The sequence below is a fragment of the Bufo bufo genome, chromosome 7 (genome assembly GCF_905171765.1).
Source record: "Bufo bufo chromosome 7, aBufBuf1.1, whole genome shotgun sequence".
NCBI classification, from domain to species: domain Eukaryota; kingdom Metazoa; phylum Chordata; class Amphibia; order Anura; family Bufonidae; genus Bufo; species Bufo bufo.
Genome location: NC_053395.1, coordinates 36640676 through 36661514, shown reverse-complemented (window position 1 = coordinate 36661514; position 20839 = coordinate 36640676). Strand labels below are relative to the sequence as shown.

General features: G+C 43.4%; 1 protein-coding gene across 3 annotated transcripts in view; it reads right to left on the bottom strand.

Annotated features, from left to right (window-relative positions):
• The window catches only part of IL21R (interleukin 21 receptor), a 54310-nt gene that overhangs the window by 17565 nt on the left and 15906 nt on the right, over nt 1-20839 (bottom strand). For all 3 annotated transcript variants that reach the window (XM_040440669.1, XM_040440667.1, XM_040440668.1), the window contains 7 exons: nt 13934-14026; nt 10436-10550; nt 6494-6678; nt 6089-6234; nt 5822-6005; nt 2984-3080; nt 1898-1982 (listed from right to left, as the gene is read on the bottom strand). In XM_040440669.1, coding sequence (XP_040296603.1) covers nt 1898-1982; nt 2984-3080; nt 5822-6005; nt 6089-6234; nt 6494-6678; nt 10436-10550; nt 13934-14003 — 882 coding nt within the window. In that variant the 5' untranslated portion in view covers nt 14004-14026. The remainder of the gene's footprint in view (nt 1-1897; nt 1983-2983; nt 3081-5821; nt 6006-6088; nt 6235-6493; nt 6679-10435; nt 10551-13933; nt 14027-20839) is intronic.

The window sequence follows — 20839 nt, the reverse complement described above, 5'->3', positions numbered from 1 at the left end:
GGACGGGGCCAGAACTATTCTTCTCCCGAGTTTGCGCATGCACCAAGTAGATGAATTGTTCGGGCCTACGTCACAGCAGAAGTGACGTCCCATCCATAGCCCAGGCCGAAAACCTGGTAAAGGTGTTTTAGGGCTCATGTACACAAACTTACTGTGTTTTGCGGTCCACAAATTGTGAATCCACAAAACATGGATACCAGCCGTGTGTATTCTGCATTTTGTGGAAAGGAACGTCCCGCCCTATGATAGCAATGCCTATTGCTGTCCACAAAATGAACAAGAATAGGACATTTTTTTTGCAGGGCTGCCGAACAGAGCAATGGATGAGGATAGCACGCGTGATGCTGTCCGCATCTTTTGTGGCCCCATTGAAGTAAATGGGACCACATCCAAGACACAAATAATGCGCCTCGGATGTGGACTAAAACAACAGTCGTGTGCATGAGCCCTTAACGTGAATTCAAAAGATTTGAGAATGAATAAGCTTACGCAGGCTAAGTGAATAAATATATTTACCAAGTATGATTAAATATAAGGTAATACAGACAAATCACATACAGAATAAATATTAATGCCATGGCCGACACCCCATGATGATACAAGAAAGAAAATAGTATTTTAACCATATACATACATCCTAACTGAATGAAATCTCTCAATGGAGTGCCCGTTACCTGTCTGTGTGCAGTCAAGTTTATACCCTTTCAGCCCCTCCTCCCAAAGATGTCCAGTGTGCAGCACGCATGTCTCGAACCCAGTACATTACAAGGAATATTATTATATAGAATATTAAAGGGGACAGAACAAATCAATACCTAAAAATACCCTTACAACACAACATTGCATAAGTGGATGCTGGATTTTGAGAAGAGGAGCGTCACATTATCAGGTTCTCAGGAGGCTGATCCATGCAACTTCAGAGTGGTAAGTATATTACAAACTTTATTCTACAGGGGTGTTATATGAGACCTGGTGGGACTTGTAGAACCCCTTTAAAATGCTACAACCAAAAAATGCAATGTTTGTGCAGGGCGTTTTATAATTTCCTATTGGAAAACACATATGTTTTATTTTCCGTTCTTCTGACCCGTCAAAAGTACAGAAAGAAAGAAAAAAACAGGATCCTGTAAAAACACGGATCCTGTTCATCAGAGCCATTTCCGTCTGAGATCTGTTTTTTTTAGAAGGAAAAAAAGTACTGCATGCAGTCAACCCTACCAGGCAATATGCCTGAAATGGTGATGTGGACTCTCCCTAACCTATGAATGCAGTGTTTTTACTCCAAATAAAAATGCCAGTAAAAATGCTGTATTTAAAAAATATATATATTTGTGCCATCTGAAAAAGGCCCTATGGGGGCGCTGGACAGGTATGCTACACGGTGGAGTCCCTAGGCTACGGGTCCATATCAGCTTGTATTTAGTATGTTGTATGTCTGTATTCAGCAGGGTTTTTTTCCCCGAGAAACTCCACAGCATGCTCGTTTCTGTGTGTGGGAAATGTCTGCAGCATGTGGATGAGATTTGTAAAACTTGCTCAAATCTGCAGGTAAAAATCTGCAGCAAATCTGCCATGTGAGAATCGAAAAAGCACCAACATGCTTCACCCTTCTGATGATGGCAATCTAAGCAGCCGTGCAGCACGCTTAATGCAACAAATAAGGAAGTAAAACTATATTTTCCCCTAAATCACATGTATCTTAACTAGTTTCATGCAGAGCCGTGACATTTACTACAAAGATGAGAGAACTGTAATTTCCACCATCACTCGGGGCAGCTGTACGTTCCCACCTATCTCCACAACTCCCACGGGTCTTGTAACACCCTTCAGAGAGGTAACAGGGTCGTAATACGAATTATGACTAATAGCAGTAGCAGCTTTATAGATTTTGTGTTACCTTGAAATCTCCTTGATGCCCTTTGTAGAGGGGCTTAAAAAAGGGCTCGGGGTCAGGGACCAACACCCACACCTTCTTCCATATGCTGAGGACAAGAAAAGAAACATGAGATCTGTGTAATGAACATGAAAGTGTCATGCTTATTTTATGAATGATATGTCAGTCTAGCGGTACGGCCAGATGGCGCAGCTGGCCGATGGCCAAGTCAAACCTACCTGTGGCAGCCAATGACAGCATGATTTTGTGGCTTGGTGCTCCGTGTGGCCGTACCCTTAGAACAGCTGAAATATGGTCAGAGTGGTGTCCATATTGTGACTGACCCCCTGAACTCTTGAATGCTCCCACATTTCCCTCAAACTTAGACCACCAAAGAACCTTATCTTCTCTGTTTGGTTCAGTGGAACCATGGGGAGTCTGCAAGTTGCAGACATAAGATGGACCCTAAAACACGACTGTATTATTGCCTCTTGAAACTTAGAAGAGTAGCTTGAAAATCATGGGCCATGGTCTATAAAAAGAGCCCCCCAAGATATCACATGTCATTTAAACAGTAACTGTTTTGTGGCCATTGGGCATCAGGGGCCGATCAGTGACTGCTACCATTTCACCTTCCATAGTTAACACCCCTGAAACCATCCATGTAAGTTATTTAGACAGATCATTCTTGATTAGAAAGACCATCATGTTCTGGATAATTGGAAGGTTGCTTTAGCTGGAAATTTACCCTCCAAACACTTCTCAACCAGATGAACACGTCAAGAAAATTAGATATATTTTGCTTTATCCTAGGGTGTGGAAGGAGAGAGGAACACCAAAGCTATATTCAAAATAGGTTCCTTCATTTGGAGGCATTCCCATTCCAGGTCATGGTGCATTCTCATTTCTACCTATCCTTTGTAGTAGAGATGAGCTCCGTGGACCCTCCACCAGCTTACCCCTCCCTTGTTAGCTACCATTGAGGCACCTTCAGAGAAATGAAGAGGTTCACCATCCTATGTCAAATAGACATGGGGTCAATCTAAGGCTCCCCTCTCCACGGGTTGTACATGTATAGATATCAGTACAAACAAAACAACATGGACTTACAGTGGTGAATATCGGAAGCATGTCATTAAAATGCCCAAGAAGGCCAAAATAGCTATCATCCCTGAAATCATCCCAATTTGCATCTTGACTGTTTGATCTGAAAATGAATGAGATGAAAATTATAATATCAGTAGTTTCGAGAATGTCCTTTCCTAGAACCTGTACTTAAAGAGGAAGTGTCACATCCCCTGATATGCCGAATTTAGTAAATGTTGTATTCCTCCTAAAATAACAATTTAGGAGTGTCTCTTCTTAGGACTTTGCCTTGTGTTTCTCCTCTGTTATTCTTCCAAGAATTGTATTATTAGTCGCACACAATCTTGTGACATTTTGCATTTTTACACTCATTTTACTAATTTCAGTTTTGAAAAGCGAGTGGGAGAGTGGACGTGGCTAGCCTGTCGAGGTGATTTAAGCCAGATTTATCAATGGCAACTTTTTAATAAGTTACAAAAATTGGCGTAATCTGTGTATGGGGTCCTGTAGAAAGTAGAGAAAAATCAAGACAGAAGTCTGTGAAGGTTCTCATTTATCCAGGTCATGGTATATCTGTAAAGAATAAATTAAGGCAACTGGACTTACTGTAGATTTCTTGAAAACGTTTCACTCGTTCTTCCAATGAGCTTTCTCAATTCTGAGTGACTGTACAAGAATTCTCTGGGAATAAATATGTAACTGAATTAACATTTGGTAATTATACCCAGCATGGGGTCAGAGGTCATTATACCCAGCATGGGGTCAAAGGTGTTGATTCCATTATCCTAATTGGAGTCAATAGATGATAATGACCTCCCAGAAAAAGGTGTCAAGACAGCATTGTATGTGGCAGAGAATAGATGTCTAAACCCCCCGCCTCTATTCAAGCTTAAATAGAGGCGGGGGGGTTAGACATCTATTGTCTGCCACATACAATGCTGTCTTGACACCATTTTCTGGGAGGTCATTATCACCTACTGACTCCAATTAGGATAATGGAATCAACACCTTTGACCCCATGCTGGGTATAATGACCTCTGACCCCATGCTGGGTATAATTACCAGATGTTGATTCAGTTACATATTTATTCCCAGAGAATTCTTGTACAGTCACTCAGAATTGGAAGAACGAGTGAAACGTTTTCAAGAAATCTACAGTAAGTCCAGTTGCCTTGATTTATTCTTTACAGATATATCAAGACAGAAGTGTTAGACTCAAAGATGTACCCAATGTATCAAACATTGAGTGACATTTGATAAATTTGGTGCAAACCAGACACTTAAGTTCTAAGAAAAGATGCTCCAGAATTGTTATTACATGGAGAATACAAGTAGTGACTAAACAGACATGTCAGAAGAGGTGAGACTTTCTTTTGATGGAGCATGGCACAAATCTCCATATTGCTCTGTATAAAATTAGAGGCATATGGAGGTACAGTAAAGGCCTGTACAAATGTGTCATTTGTCTTGACCATCTTGGTATGGTAAGGCAACCAATGTACTGGACAACAAACAAAAAAGATCTTGGCAGACTGACTTTTCCACAGGTCCTTCATTCTTCTCTCATGTTCTTTGGGGTCACAAGAAGGTGTCTACAGTCAGCAGAACACAGCCTAAATCTTAAATATATGGTATCTGACCAGCTAGAGACATGTTATATAACACTGGTTGTAAGAGGAAGGTCCAGTGGAATAACTTGGTAAGCAACCATACCCCACTGGTCTTCAGAGGCTTCTTATGGAAGTACCAGAGTCAAAGGCAAGTCAGAAGTAGTGATGAGCGGCAGGGGCAATATTCAAATTTGCGATATTTTGCAAATATTTGGTAGACTATTCGTCATATATTTGCGAATTCAAGATTATTTTCTTGATCGTGAAAAATCGTCAATGTAATATTCCCGTAATGCGCACAGGCATGGGTCACTGTTGCTACGTTTTTCAAGCTGCTAGAAGTTTCCTGAGACTAAAGAAAATTGTTGGCACGGCAGAACATTACAATAGCTTTATATGCAGATAGAGTGCTCCAATATATTTGCGATTGCAAAATTGGCACTAATGATGCAAATATTTTGGCGCAATACATGCAACTTCACATTTTAGCAGGTCTGACCACATATTACTGATTGGTGCACTAAGTATTGTTGTGAACAGTTGTGACATCACAGCACTATGTCTGTAGCATGTATGTATGGACAGCAGAGAAACAGTAATTCCTATCACACTACCTAACACCCTGCACTGGAACCTATCAGCTACACTATATCACTATCTAACCTACACTGATTATCTCCCACTAACTATCTGTATTATATATATAAGCTAACTAACTATCTACTGTAGTGTGGAAAGCACAGAGCACAGCAATGACACTGCTGTCTCTCTCAGAACTGCAAAAAACTGTAGAAAATGGCTGCTGGGGAGGTTCTTATATAGTAAGGGGTAGGCAACTTTCCTATTGGTTGCTAGGGATGTTGCGAAGCTCAGACAAAGACATTGCAGCCTTCTCATTGGCCCACAAGCAAGAAGGGAGGTTGCTGATGAAAAAAAAATCTAGAATATTCGAAATTACGAATATATATATCACTATATTCTAAATATTCGCAAATTCTCGAAGTGCCAATATTCGCGATTAATATTCGCTATTCGAATATTCGAGCCCAACACTAGTCAGAAGTTGGGTCTGACATTTTATTTAGTGGCAGATTTACATATACACCAAATAATACCAAGAAACATTCAACCTGGAGAATGTCTCCAAGACAGACCTCCTCTCTGCCCTACCAGCTTCATGCTTCCAACGATATGATGTTTTTTTCATGACCTACATAAATTCGATTTAAAACATGAGGTGACATCTTCATACCATTAGCTGGGGTCCTCCACATAATGGATGTGCTCCAATCACTCCAGTGTCCTTGATATATATCTGATAGATAGATTTTAGGTTGAGTTCGGATCCTGGCTACATATTGTTCACCAGCTTGAAAAGATGACCTCAAGAGGACCACGTGTTTTTCATCTTCAAGGACCTGGATAGTCTTTTGGTTCTAGCAAACCATAAAGGTGTATGGGTTAATCTGTTACCAGAATTCAACATCCCATTGACTTCAGAAGGGGTAAATGTTCTTACCAGCCATGACTCTCCATCCTTCTTGTAGCTCAGCTCGTAGGCTAGTTCTCCACCTCTCGTGTCATGGTTATCGTACAAAGTGTTCCATGAAATATTATAATTTTCAGAAAGAGACACTGTGAGATTGAACGGTGGCACTGGCTTGACTGTTGAAAAGGAGAAGATTTCATGATGTGCTGTCTACACACTCTACTTAAAGGGATTGTCGAAAAAGGTCCACTTTTTCCAGAAACATTGTCATTTTTGACTATAGACTATGCCTGGTATGGCATCTCATTTCCATTCAAGTGAATGGGGATTAGCTGCAATACCAGACACAGCCTTCTGGAAATAAAATATATGCCCCCTTTTTTCTAACCCCAGACATTCCCGCCATCCATAATTAGAAGCACCGGCATAACTTACATTTGTTACCTATGTTGAAAGGTTGGCAGATCTGTTTGGAATGGTATCGTCCATTGTTTTTGGTTATTATGGTAACGATGCACATGCCATCTACGGTGAAGTCTTCCATATCAATAGTGCAAATGTACTTATGGTTCTTCTCGCACTCATCCAGAAGACATGTATCATTCCACTCTTCAAAGGTCCTTTGAAGAAACAAATGTTGATATATTCATGAATAACTCTAGATAATCTCCTGGAAGTCCATAGTTGCAATGTTATAAGTTTAGAGCAGGGATCAGCAACCTCCAGCACTCCAGCTGTTCTAAAACTACAAATCCCAGAATATTCCTTTCACTTCTATGGGAGTTACAAGAACAGATGAGTAAGTGTGCATGCTGGGAGTTGTAGTTTCACAGCAGCTGGAGTTCCCAAGGTTGCTGATCCCTGGTTTAGAAAATCACGGCTGCTTTCTTCCAAACACAGTTTCATACCTCTCCAGACATTGTGTCTGATATTGCAATGATGCTTGCTCCATTGGAGTGAATGGGGCTGAACTGCAACACCACTTACAACCTCTGGAATAGTGTGGCGCTGTTTCTGGAAGAAAGCGGCCATGTCTTTATAATCCTGGATTACCTTTATAATGCACTGGCTTTAAAGGGTTTTTTCGACCTATCCTCTGGATAGATCCTTGGTATATGATCGGTGAGGTCCGACACCCAGGAGCCCAGCCTATCAGCTGTTTGAGAAGGCACTGGCACCCCTGTGAGTGCCGCGGCCTTCTCAAAGGTTACCCAGCTCTACAGTCGTGGCCAAAAGTTTTGAGAATTACATAAATATTGGAAATTGGAAAAGTTGTTGCTTAAGTTTTTATAATAGCAATTTGCATATACTCCAGAATGTTATGAAGAGTGATCAGATGAATTGCATAGTCCTTCTTTGCCATGAAAATTAACTTAATCCGAAAAAAACCTTTCCACTGCATTTCATTGCTGTCATTAAAGGACCTGCTGAGATCATTTCAGTAATCGTTTTGTTAACTCAGGTGAGAATGTTGACGAGCACAAGGCTGGAGATCATTATGTCAGGCTGATTGGGTTAAAATGGCAGACTTGACATGTTAAAAGGAGAGTGATGCTTGAAATCATTGTTCTTCCATTGTTAACCATGGTGACCTGCAAAGAAACGCGTGCAGCCATCATTGTGTTGCATAAAAATGGCTTCACAGGCAAGGATATTGTGGCTACTAAGATTGCACCTCAATCAACAAGTTATAGGATCATCAAGAACTTCAAGGAAAGAGTTTTAATTCTTGTTAAGAAGGCTTCAGGGCGTTCAAGAAAGTCCAGCAAGCGCCAGGATCGTCTCCTAAAGAGGATTCAGCTGCAGGATCGGAGTGCCACCAGTGCAGAGCTTGCTCAGGAATGGCAGCAGGCAGGTGTGAGCGTATCTGCACGCACAGTGAAGACTTTTGGAAGATGGCCTGGTGTCAAGAAGGGCAGCAAAGAAGCCACTTCTCTCCAAAAAAAACATCAGGGACAGATTGATCTTCTGCAGAAAGTATGGTGAATGGACTGCTGAGGACTGGGGCAAAGTCATATTCTCAGATGAAGCCTCTTTCCGATTGTTTGGGGCATCTGGAAAAAGGCTTGTCCGGAGAGGAAAAGGTGAGCGCTACCATCAGTCCTGTCATGCCAACAGTAAAGCATCCTGAGACCATTCATGTGTGGGGTTGCTTCTCATCCAAGGGAGTGGGCTCACTCACAATTTTGCCCAAAAACACAGGCATGAATAAAGAATGGTACCAAAACACCCTCCAACAGCAACTTCTTCCAACAATCCAACAACAGTTTGGTGAAGAACAATGCATTTTCCAGCACGATGGAGCACCGTGCCATAAGGCAAAAGTGATAACCAAGTGGCTCGGGGACCAAAACATTGACATTTTGGGTCCATGGCCTGGAAACTCCCCAGATCTCAATCCCATTGAGAACTTGTGGTCAATCCTCAAGAGGCGGGTGGACAAACAAAAACCCACTAATTCTGACAAACTCCAAGAAGTGATTATGAAAGAATGGGTTGCTATCAGTCAGGAATTTGCCCAGAAGTTGATTGAGAGCATGCCCAGTCGAATTGCAGAGGTCCTGAAAAAGAAGGGCCAACACTGCAAATACTGACTCTTTACATAAATGTCATGTAATTGTCGATAAAAGCCTTTGAAACGTATGAAGTGCGTGTAATTATATTTCACTACATCACAGAAACAACTGAAACAAAGATCTAAAAGCAGTTTAGCAGCAAACTTTGTGAAAACTAATATTTGTGTCATTCTCAAAACTTTTGGCCACGACTGTACATTGTTTAGCAGCTGTGCTTGGTATCACTTCAATGGGGCTGAGCCGCGCCTAGGCCACAAGACTGATGAACGCAACGTCACTGGTCTAGGCTAAGCTGTGATCTCACAGGAGCACCATAACCTTCTTAAACAGCTGATTGTCAGGGGTCCCCAGGGTCGTACCCCCACCGATCAGATACGGATGACCTATCCAGGGGATAGGTCATCAGATAAATAAGTGCTGCAAAACCCCATTAATCAGATTGTCAAATATTGATAATGGCCCATAGTGTTAGGATATTGAAGTAAGGCCGGGTAACAGGTGTGCGCATAAGGGACAGCGAAGATGGGATCTAGTCCATATCATGGGTGTCCTTAAACTGGCCGTGGTAACATCGGCTTTGGTGCATCCTTCTAAATGTCAGTACTGGCTAGAAATATGGCATGTGATTTGTGGAGAACATAAGGTAAGCAATATTTTACGGTACGTAAAGGACTGGTTCTTTAAAAGCGGTACAGTATGCGGGTATGATAGACCAGGTACTGTAACGGTCATTACAACAAAGTACTGCCTCCTTGCTGTCTCATTTTTAGACAGCTTTACAAAAGCTGAATTTATAAAGTAATACCGCCATGCAATGCTTAAATAATACCACCACACAGCATCCAAATTATGCTAACATAGGTGGCTCCCATAACAGTAATATGTGGCTAAGACAATGCTGCCATTCAATCCCCAAATAGGAATACTACTAATAAATAATACTGCCATATGACAAATAATACCCCCCAATACAGGGCCCACCTAATGTGTATAATGCTATGTGGCATTTACAATTCTTCTTATACCGCAGAGGGGCCTAGGTGCGGCTGCTACCTCTGTATCCCCTATAGCTGCACCCCTACTTCTTCCATATTGATAAGTTAAAGGGGTTATCCCATGATTAAAAAAATGAAAATCGTATCATATAGGACATGACAATCTCTTTCTAACAAAGCTAGAACCAGCCCTGTACCTCACATGGATCCAGAGATCTCCCCATTCATTGCTCCAATTTCTCTGCTAGATTTATTGCAGTTGAAAGATGGAACTGAGCATGTGCGACCACCTCAGTGAGGTGGACAGAGAAGCGAGGAATAGAAAAAGCAGCAGGTGGCATGGTACAAACACACTTTATTGAATAACTAACTGGCTATACTAAATTTTGTATTACATGCAATTACAAAAGTATTCAGATCCGGGTGCTGCTTTGGAAAATGTTGACTATTTTTCTTGGGACAGCCCCTTTAATATTGTTTGTCAGCAAACTTGCTCAGGAAGAGATTCTACTAAGAAACAGACATTTTAAGAGCGATGATCGTCACTGGGTAATTATTTTTTTTCTATTGTGAGGAAAATGCTCTGATCTTTTGTGGTTTTCTAGACAAGTAGCAGGTGCCGCGTGTACAGAACAGAAATCGTCTTGCAGCTGGAGCATTACCGGTACAGAGGGCCGCCAGGATCGGAGGTGAGAAATGTCTATGACTGGCCCGCAGCTGACGTATTTCAGTATAAGACATTGACGTCATGTGAGGGAATAGACATCTTCTATCCCCATTACCAGGGCGGATCTTTATGTTCTTACCAGTTAGCACTCAGCGAGTGGGAAACGCTGCTGTTCAGATCTTTATCCTTGCGATATTCACACGTCAGCGTGTCGATGAAGTCTACGTAACATAGGAGATCTTGGCAGCACAGGGCTAAAGCATAAAGAAAGATACCAATATGAAGTCTTGGCCCGTACAGGTGCAGGTTATGTGTGTGGATATGGACGTACCTGGATAGGAAGTGGGGGTCATTATACTGTATGAGGGCACTGGGGGTCATTATACTGTATGAGGGCACTGGGGGTCATTATACTGTATTAGGGCACTGGGGGTCATTATACTGTATTAGGGCACTGGGGGTCATTATACTGTATTAGGGCACTGGGGGTCATTATACTGTATGAGGGCACTGGGGGTCATTATACTGTATGAGGGCACTGGGGGTCATTATACTGTATGAGGGCACTGGGGGTCATTATAGTGTATTAGGGCACTGGGGGTCATTATAGTGTATGAGGGCACTGGGGGTCATTATAGTGTATGAGGGCACTGGGGGTCATTATACTGTATGAGGGCACTGGGGGTCATTATAGTGTATGAGGGCACTGGGGGTCATTATAGTGTATGAGGGCACTGGGGGTCATTATACTGTATGAGGGCACTGGGGGTCATTATACTGTATGAGGGCACTGGGGGTCATTATACTGTATGAGGGCACTGGGGGTCATTATACTGTATGAGGGCACTGAGGGTCATTATGGGGGCACTGGGGGTCATTATACTGCGTGATGGGGAGATGCAACAACAGCTGTGCAGGGATCCGGAGAGACACAGGTGCCGAGGAGCGGGGTAAGGCTACTTTCACACTAGCGTTCGGAGCGGATCCGTCTGATGTTTCATCAGACGGATCCGCTCCGATAATGCAGACGTTCGCATCCGTTCAGAACGGATCCGTCTGCATTAAAACTTAGAAAATTTTCTAAGTATGAAAGTTGTCTGAGCGGATCCGTTCAGACTTTACATTGAAAGTCAATGGGGAACGGATCCGCTTGAAGATTGAGCCATATAGTGTCATCTTCAAGCGGATCCGTCCCCATTGACTTACATTGTAAGTCTGGACGGATCCGTTCGCCTCCGCACGGCCAGGCGGACACCCGAACGCAAGCAGCGTTCAGGTGTCCGCTCACTGAGCGGAGCGGAGGCTGAGCGCTGGCAGGCGGATGCATTCTCAGCGGATCCGCCTCCACTGAGAATGCATTGGGGCCAGACGGATGCGTTCGGGGCCGCTCGTGAGCCCCTTCAAACGGAGCGCACGAGCGGACACCCGAACGCTAGTGTGAAAGTAGCCTAAGTATGATCTATAGGAGGGGCCCGGGCATTGGGGGGGGGGGTCATTTTTAGAATTGGATAATCCCTTTAGCTTTCTCTACATAATAAATGCTATTTGCTGACGTGAGACAACCCCTTTGAAGAGATGTAAAAAGTAGTAGGGCACACCACTATTTGGTTCCACACGGATGATTGGTATAACAATATTTATTAGTTGTGATATATAGAATTTAAGTAAACATGCTAAAATTGAACACTCTAAAATTAGTAAAATATTTAAATACAGTAATAAATAAAAGTAGGTTATAATAGTTCAGAGAATATATATATATATTGACATTATGTATATCAAATAACACACAATTGACAAAAAAAACTCACAAAATTGATGAATAATATTCTGACTTTTAACTAATGTTTCAGGCAATTATTGAGAACGAACCAAACGCTTAGCAGAGTTCGTAAGCGGAGATGAAGCTGCATGGGGACAAGCAATCGCTCATCCCGGATAACTGGCCAGATTATCAGTCCATTTAAAAGGAATTTAAAGGGGTTTTCCAGGATTACTGTGGTCTTTAACAGATTTGCTCATGTAGTTACTTACCTCATGTTCCTCGTGTTTTTTTTCTCCCAATTTGGACTCTCCAGACCCGTTTTCACCATGTCAGTGTCACGGCCTTTGGTTTGCGCTGTGACACTGTTGCCACACTTGCGGTTGTCTGCGGCAACGTGTTGCTGTGTGAGCATGCGGTGGCAGCATCTCGGCTTTCTGGGTGATTGCCGTGACATGGTTGCCACGCATGCTGTTGCCGGTGGTTATGTGTTTGGTATGCTTGTGTGTGCACTTCCCCTTTAAGTTGTAGCCTCCCTCTGTCTGGTGCTGTAAGGGTTAACTCCCTGACTGGGTGTGGCCACTTGGCTTATATCTTCTGTGGTTTCCTGGCTGGAGTCAGTTGTACTTCAGCTGTGATTGGTGCTGGAACTCTGCTCCAGTCCAGGGTGTTCCATCTGTCCAATGAGGGCCACCCTTGTGGTCATCAATGTCATCTCGGTGTCTCCTTCCCTTCCTGTCCCTATTTGTATGGAGTGGGTTATGTTCAGGGTGTTTGTATGTCTAGTTTGGTGTTACATGTCTGGTGGTGTTTGGTGTCCAGCATGTTTGCTAGACATTCCCCTGTCTCATGTTTATTGCAGCTACGGGTGTCCTGGGTTCCTGTGTGGTTTGTGGTGTGTGCTGTGTCCTTTAATGTTGGTGTGGACTGCAGCACTAGTGCACGGGTTCCAGTCGGTGTGTCTGTGGCAGGTAAGTGTGTTATGGGTTTCGCTTAACTGCCATCTCCATATGCTGTATGTGTTCCCCTCTCCTTGCAGCCTGGCCTCAGATAGAGACTCCTGTTCCTCCATTACTGGGATGAACAGGTCGTCTCTTCCCTGCTCCTTGTTGAGGGATTACCAGGGCGACTTAGGGTCTCTAGGAATCCTGAGTATGAGTCTTCCTACCATCGGGGTCCGCTCATACAGTGAGGAGTCAGGGAGAGGATTAGGGACGCTGTAGGAGGTGACCTGCTCCCTTATTACTCCTTTTGGCCAGGCTGATCCCCTTTTACCCTTTGACACCGCACGGTGGGGGGTTTCCCCCACTCCCCACCGTGACAGTAAGGCAATCCTGTAGGTACCACTTCCTGTTCCTGTCTCCCACCAAACCCATGATGCATTTCTCCTTTCTCTGCCACAGCTCTAGCCTCGCCCCCTAACAATACCCAGCTAGTTTATAGCTCCTCCCACCCAGCTAGTTACATAGACACTCCCCTATCATGGCCCCGCCCATAGACATAACATCACAGGAAATCAGAAAGAGCTCCATGGACATGGTCATGTGACCACAGCCCAGAATGGGAGCTAAAGAAATACATTACAAAATCATTATTTTAAAGGATGTTGATGCAAACTGGAAAACCCCTTTAAGACATGATATAAGCGACTTTTAATTATCATTGATATGTGACCGTGTGTCGTATAAAGTAATGGTGGTATTTCATGAGTCATTTCTATCAGATGTTATTTCAGCTTGTCAGTATCTGAGTCAGCAGAGGTTTGTGCAGAGGTTTTGTATTGATGTGGCTAGGACGGGAAAGAGTAATATATGGCGGCGGGGTGGAACAATCAGCAGACGCGGATTCATACACTGAAACCTTTGGCGAACTTACAGACTCGTGCAATGCTAGTGAACGCCAGCAGTATCAGTGCTTCTATTGGTTCGCTTCTCTTCGGCTTCATCGTCTTCGTATCCTATATTCACCCCTGTGATAACACGTGTATGGTATATTATTACGGGATGGAATATTCTGTGGTTAAAAAAAAAAACATTGTGGTGACTAATAAAGAAATAACTGTGGTTGCAAATCCAGAACTATGCCAAGCTTAAATAAGAAAATAACTTCACAAGGTTATGAATACTTTTGCAACCCTTTGCCTGTCCCATGTGCTGGAAAGGTATGAACTGTTGTAGATCTATAAGGGCTCTTTCACACGAGCTGATGCCGTGTGGGTAATCCACTGCGTGAGAGAGAGCCAAGCCCCGCTCCGGACAGCAGAGACACAGAGCAGTAACATGATTGATAATGCTCTGTGCCTCTCTGTGACCTTTTTACTACAAAATCCCAGTGACACCTTTATCTCACTGTGATTTTGTAGTAAAAAGGTCACAGAGAGGCACGGAGCATTATCAATCGTGTTACTGCTCCGTGTCTCTGCTGTCCGGAACGGGGCTTGGCTCTCTCTCACGCAGCGGATTACACGCACGGCATCTGCTCGTGTGAAAGAGTCCTAAATCTGTTCTATCTATCATCAATATTTCTCATATCTATCTATCTATCTATCTATCTATCTATCCCTCTCATATCTATCTATCTTCTCTCTATCTCATATCAATATTTTTTATATCTATCTATCTATTGTGCGGACTTGCTCTGGTAGTCAGGACAAGTGGATGCAGTATAGAGGCAAAGACCAGTTTATAACTCAAAAACTTCACTGTTTATTCACACTTGTATTCACACTTGTTGCAAGTACACAGTACGACAGTTCATTTGCAGTATTGGTGTTAGTTCACACCCAGATAGCTCAAAAACAAAACAGTAACCTTTTGTCCTGGGTGTTAATCCACACCCAACTGGCATAGCTCAGAACAGAGCAGTCCTCCCAGATTCAGGCCTCCAGCCCTGCATAAGGCTCAGATCCCAGAAAAAGAGATTGCCAGAGCTCCAATGTCAGAGAGAGAGATAATTCCCCACACCTGACACTGCTGGCTGTTTTTTATAGGCCTGACAAAACCCGGCCTGGAACGTGGGGAGTAGTCACCCACCCAGCACTTTGACTACTCCCAGTAAGAGCCGTCCCAGATGAGCTATTTACAGCCATACTGAATAGAACTGCTGCTGACACATGAAAACTGTCTCTTACTCCACCGAGGCCAGGAACCTCGGTGACACGTACCTATCATCCACAATGATTCCTTGTACCTTCTTACACTATCTATCTATCTTTAATATCTATCTATTATCTATCTGTCTATCTTCATTAGCTGGTAGGGATTTCTGGGGACCTCTGACAGACACCATGTTTTTATGGAAATTACCTCTCAGAAGCAAAAAGGTTTAGGTGCTTTTGCAAAGAGCAACAATCATGTCCCGCTGCACTGATCTCACAGAACCAGCAGTAATGTCATCAAAGTGATTGCCTATAATGCTAGAGCATATTGATTGAATCTTGTTTTATTTACTCCTACCCTTGTTCCTCTTTTCTAATTTCGTTTTCTCCAAATTTCAGTGAAGTTTCAGTTTGGAGACATTTTGTAATATTTAAAGGGGATGCCTCATGTGAAGTTAATACAAGGCACTTGCTAATGTATTGTGATTGTCCATATTGCCTTTTTTGCTGGCTAGATTCATTTTTCATCACATTATAGGCCGGCACTTTTAGTGTGCAAGCATGACCATCGCTGCACACAACCCTTTTAAACAGCATCTGTCAGCAGCTTTGTACCTATGAAACTGGTACAATGGAAGCGCTCATCATCCCTTCTGCTGCCCTGCAACCGGTAAGAAAGGGCCCCCCTCCCGCACTGGGCCCCTGTGCAGCCGAACAGCCAGTTTCATAATGTTACTGCGAGAACTACTCCTCTTTGGGTAAGTTAACACAGGCAAAATGTTTGTCAAAAAAAATCTGATTATTTTTCCTGTGGAGCCTGTAGCAGAAAGCCGGGGCTGAGCCTGGGGTTTCTGCTGCGGCTTCTGCACTCTGATTAGCCCCATTCAGTGAGGCCGACCAGTGTGTGGTCTCCTACCCTGGTTTTAGTGCTGTTTCCAGCGTGGAAACTATGGCAAGATAGGGCAGGATGCTTCTTTTTCTGTGAGATTTGAGGCATTTTATCCATTCTGATTCTGCAGCGCGCCCCTAGGGAGGTGGTGCAGAGGATGGGAGTGGTAGTGCCCTAATGAGAAGTTGTGTCACGGTGTATTCCCTCAGCCTGTCACTCCCTGGGGTTCGGTGCAGTAAATAGGTGATGTGAAGGAATCAGTCAGACATAAGAGAACATCAAACGTCTTTCTTTACTGAGTGCAAAGGGTGAGTTACAGTACATCCAGCTGTCGTTTATACAAGGTGCAATGTCTCTATCCTAATCAACACCATGTAGTACCCCAGAGGGGTTACTACTAGAGTTGAGCGAACACCTGGATGTTCGGGTTCGAGAAGTTCGGCCGAACTTCCCCGAAATGTTCGGGTTCGGGATCCGAACCCGACCCGAACTTCGTCCCGAACCCGAACCCCATTGAAGTCAATGGGGACCCGAACTTTTGGGCACTAAAAAGGCTGTAAAACAGCCCAGGAAAGAGCTAGAGGGCTGCAAAAGGCAGCAACATGTAGGTAAATCCCCTGCAAACAAATGTGGATAGGGAAATGAATTAAAATAAAAATAAAAAGAAATAAAAATGACCCAATATCAATTGGACAGAGGTCCCATAGCAGAGAATCTGGCTTCACGTCAGCAGAGAATCAGTCTCTTCATGCCATAGCAAAGAATCTGGCTTTATGTCAGCACAGAATCAGTCTTCATGTCATAGCAGAGAATCTGGCTTCATGTCAGCACAGAATCAGTCTTCATGTCATAGCAGAGAATCAGGCTTCACGTCACCCACCACTGGAACAGGCCACTGTCACACATTTAGGCCCCGGCACCCAGACAGAGGAGAGCGGTCCCGTAACAGAGAATCTGGCCTTATGTCAGCGCAGAATCTGTCTTTTTTTTGAACATATTTTTATTTTATTTTAATTATAGTAAATCTTTCTACATGACATTTTTACTGCATGTCACACATTTGCAAGCAAAAAGATGAGATATCATACATTACAATGATAATAGGCATATTGCATACATGTCCCAGTAGTATGAATATTGTTGAGCACATGCAGATAAAACAGAGTACATGCAAGCTTTTATTTAAGCAAAAGAAACACAACAATAACTTCCCCCCCTCTCCCTCCCACCCCACCCTAAAGGATGTCCGTACTTGATCCCAATCCCCCTTTATACATTATGTCAAACTGACTCATTCGGGGTTTATATATGTGGTTTATAACACCGGGCCCGACTCCCGGGTGCCACCTGTTAACCTTCCAATGCTCCCAGTCAACACTGCCTTTGAGTACCACTCCGTATATCTAAAAGATGCCATTAGTGTCGTGATATCTCTCCGTGGGAGATGTTTTTCAATAAAAATTTGCCATTTACGGAAGAATCCCTTTGTTTTTTTCTCTTTTTGATGCTCCGTGTCGAGTTTGTCTATATACATGAAGTGTGACATTTGAGAAATCAGTTCACTAATTTGAGGAGTGCTGGGTTTGAGCCAGCAATTTAAAAGGCCACGGAGAGATACCAACAGGGCTACATCAACAATCAACCTGGGTTTAGCGTTACCTTCAAAGATGTGGAAAAGTAGTGTGCTGGGACTGTGAGCTAACGATTCCCCCCATGTATCCTTAATCCAACCAGCCACCAACCTCCAGAAGGACTGAACAGAAGTACATTCCCACATACAATGCATCAAATCTGCCTGCTCTGCATCACATTTCGGACACTTTGTTAAATAACCTTCTTTTGGGCTCCTTCTTACTACATTGAATGCATAAATCGCTGAGTGCATGAGTCTGAAATGTGACTCCTTCCATTTTTCACAAGGCACCGCCTTACAAACTCTTAACCACCCCGTCAAGACTTCCTCTACTGGTAACGACACCTTTAATTTTCTCCCCCATTTTTTGAAGAGGCCGGCCACAATCTTCTTATCTACTGCTTCTCTAATGACAAGGTATATATGAGAGATAGAATATCTAGCACCGCTTCGCATCATAGAAAATGCCAGGGATTGGTTTATGCATTCACTGGAAACGTCAATCAATCTCTGCCTGCAAAAGTGTATTAGTTGTTGATAGGCAAGAAACTGGGAGCCATCGAGACCATACTTGTCACATAATTCTGGGAACGTCATATATCTTTTCTCAGATATGTGAAGCACGTCTAAAAATGTGCGTATTCCTCTAGATCTCCATGTTTTAAACATTTTGTTTTGTGTTCCCAGTGGGAATTCGGGGTGCCTCCACAACTCCAGATCTCTGGAAGCCAGGAATGGTCTCTTGGCTAGTTTACGTACCTCCTTCCAAGTAACCATAGTGTCTCGTAGAATCAGAGAGTGTTTTAACTGGGGTGAAAGTACCTGTCTCCTGGTGTGTAGTAAATTTATCAGTGGCCAATCACCCGCCAGTTGCTGTTCCAGACTAGGGTTGGAGTAAAAGTGAGTGTTACCCGTCCAGTCCAGGCAATGCCTGAACAAGCAGGCCAGATTGTAGAGCTGTATATTTGGGATGTTCAAGCCCCCTTGATACCTGGGCAACATTAACTTAGATAGGGCCACCCTAGGTTTTTTCCCTGACCATAAGAAAGATGTAAACATGGATTGGATACTTCTAACATCAGAGTGTGTCAAGAGCAATGGCAGTGTTTGCATAGGATATAGGAGTTTCGGAAAGCAGATCATCTTGATAAGATGTCCTCTGCCGGTTAGGGACAAAGGGAGATTTTTCCACCTGTCAAGATCTTTTTTTATTGCTTTAAATAGGGGAATGTAGTTTAGAGCATAGAGTGATTCTGAAGTTCGCCCTATTTTAATGCCTAGATATTTGATATAGGTCTCCGCTACTACTATTTGATTACATGACTCTGGCAGATTGGGCTTTGGTGAGGAAGTTCTCAATGTGAGTAACATACATTTATCTAGGTTTATTTTGAAACCTGAAACCGGACCAAATGAGTTCAACAGTCGCACTACCTTCTCTAAGTCAGCCAACGGGTCAGAAAGGAAAAGGAGAAGGTCATCAGCAAATAGCGAAGTCCTCACCTCAGTTTTCCCTACCTTTATACCCTGAAAAATATTTCCCTCCTCTAGTAGCCTAATTAACGGCTCCAGGGCTATATTAAATAATAGTGGCGAGAGGGGACAACCTTGGCGCGTCCCTCTGGCTAGATTCAAAGGTGGTGACAGGAATCCGGGTATCGAGATTCTGGCTCTGGGATCGCTATAGAGTGCTGATACAAATATTCTGAAGGGACCGGAAATCTGCATTTCATCCAAGACCCTATTTAACCAGTCCCATCTCACATTATCGAATGCCTTTTCCGCATCAAATGCAACTAGTGAAGGCATTACAGATCTATCAAGATTCCCTTTCACTGCGTCGAGTACAGTGAGGACTTTGCGGATATTTGAGACTGCTGCTCTATTTTTGATAAATCCCGACTGGGATGGGGATACTAGGTCAGGCATTATCAAGGAAAGTCTATCCGCCATTATTTTCGCTGCTATCTTTAGGTCGACATTGATAAGTGAGATGGGACGGTACGACGAGGGTAGCAACTCCTCCCTCCCTGGCTTGGGAATTAACTTAATATAAGCCACATTATCTGAGGATGACAGGGGAGAGCCCGTGAGAACACCATTAAAAACCCTAGTAAGAGGCTCCACTATTTCTCCCGCCAACATCTTATAAAATTCTATGGAGTACCCATCAGGTCCCGGTGCCTTGTGCAATTTCGAGTTTTTGATTGCCTTCAAGACCTCCGAATCCGTGATTGGCGAATTTAAAGCCTCAAGCTGGGCCTGCGACGGTGCTGGGAGGGTGGTACATTTCAGAAAGAACTCGGACATTGAGTCTATTGGGCCCGGGTCTTCATACAACTTAGCATAAAAGTCACGTAAAACGGTAACAATCTTCTCTGGCTTTTTGTGAACCTCGCCCCGAGGGTCTGCTATGGACGTGATGTGATGTTGTCGCCTAGCATTTTTCACTAATGACGCTAAGAGTCTACCTGACTTATTACCTTCCCTAAAAAATTTGGCCGTGGAAGTTGACATATCTATCTTTGCCCTTCTCTCGTACCACAATTCATAGTTTTCCCTGGCTACCTTCCATTGTTTCATAGATTGTTCTGATGGCCTAATCACGTGCTCTGTATAAGCCGAACGAAGAGCCTGGCTATGCTTTGTTAATTCTTGAACCACTTTCCTCTTGAGTCCCTGCGTATAAGCCATTATGCGACCTCTTAACACCGCTTTAGCTGCATCCCAGTAGATGGATGGTGAGTCTTGGTGCAAACTATTATCCCCTTTGTATTCCCAATACCATCCCCGTAATAGATCCGCAAAATTCTCATCTTGATATAAGAATGTTGGGAAGCGCCAAATGATGTCTGTACCCCTGGGCTGTCTTTCTGCTAAATTTAAAGAGATGGGGGCATGATCTGATATAATCAAGTCATGTATCTCAGTTCTTAAGATCCTATTTGTTAGACCACTAGAGGTAAGAAGATAGTCGATTCTCGACCATGAGTCGTGGGGGTTGGAGTAGAAAGTATACTCTCTGCTATCTGGGTTTGAAAGCCGCCAGGAGTCTACTAGTGCTGTGTCATCCATAAATTTTACCAATCCCCCCTCAGCTACAGACAGGCGTTCCTCGTGCTTCCGTGAGGATTTCCTGTCCTCCCTTGAGGAGTGCACAGC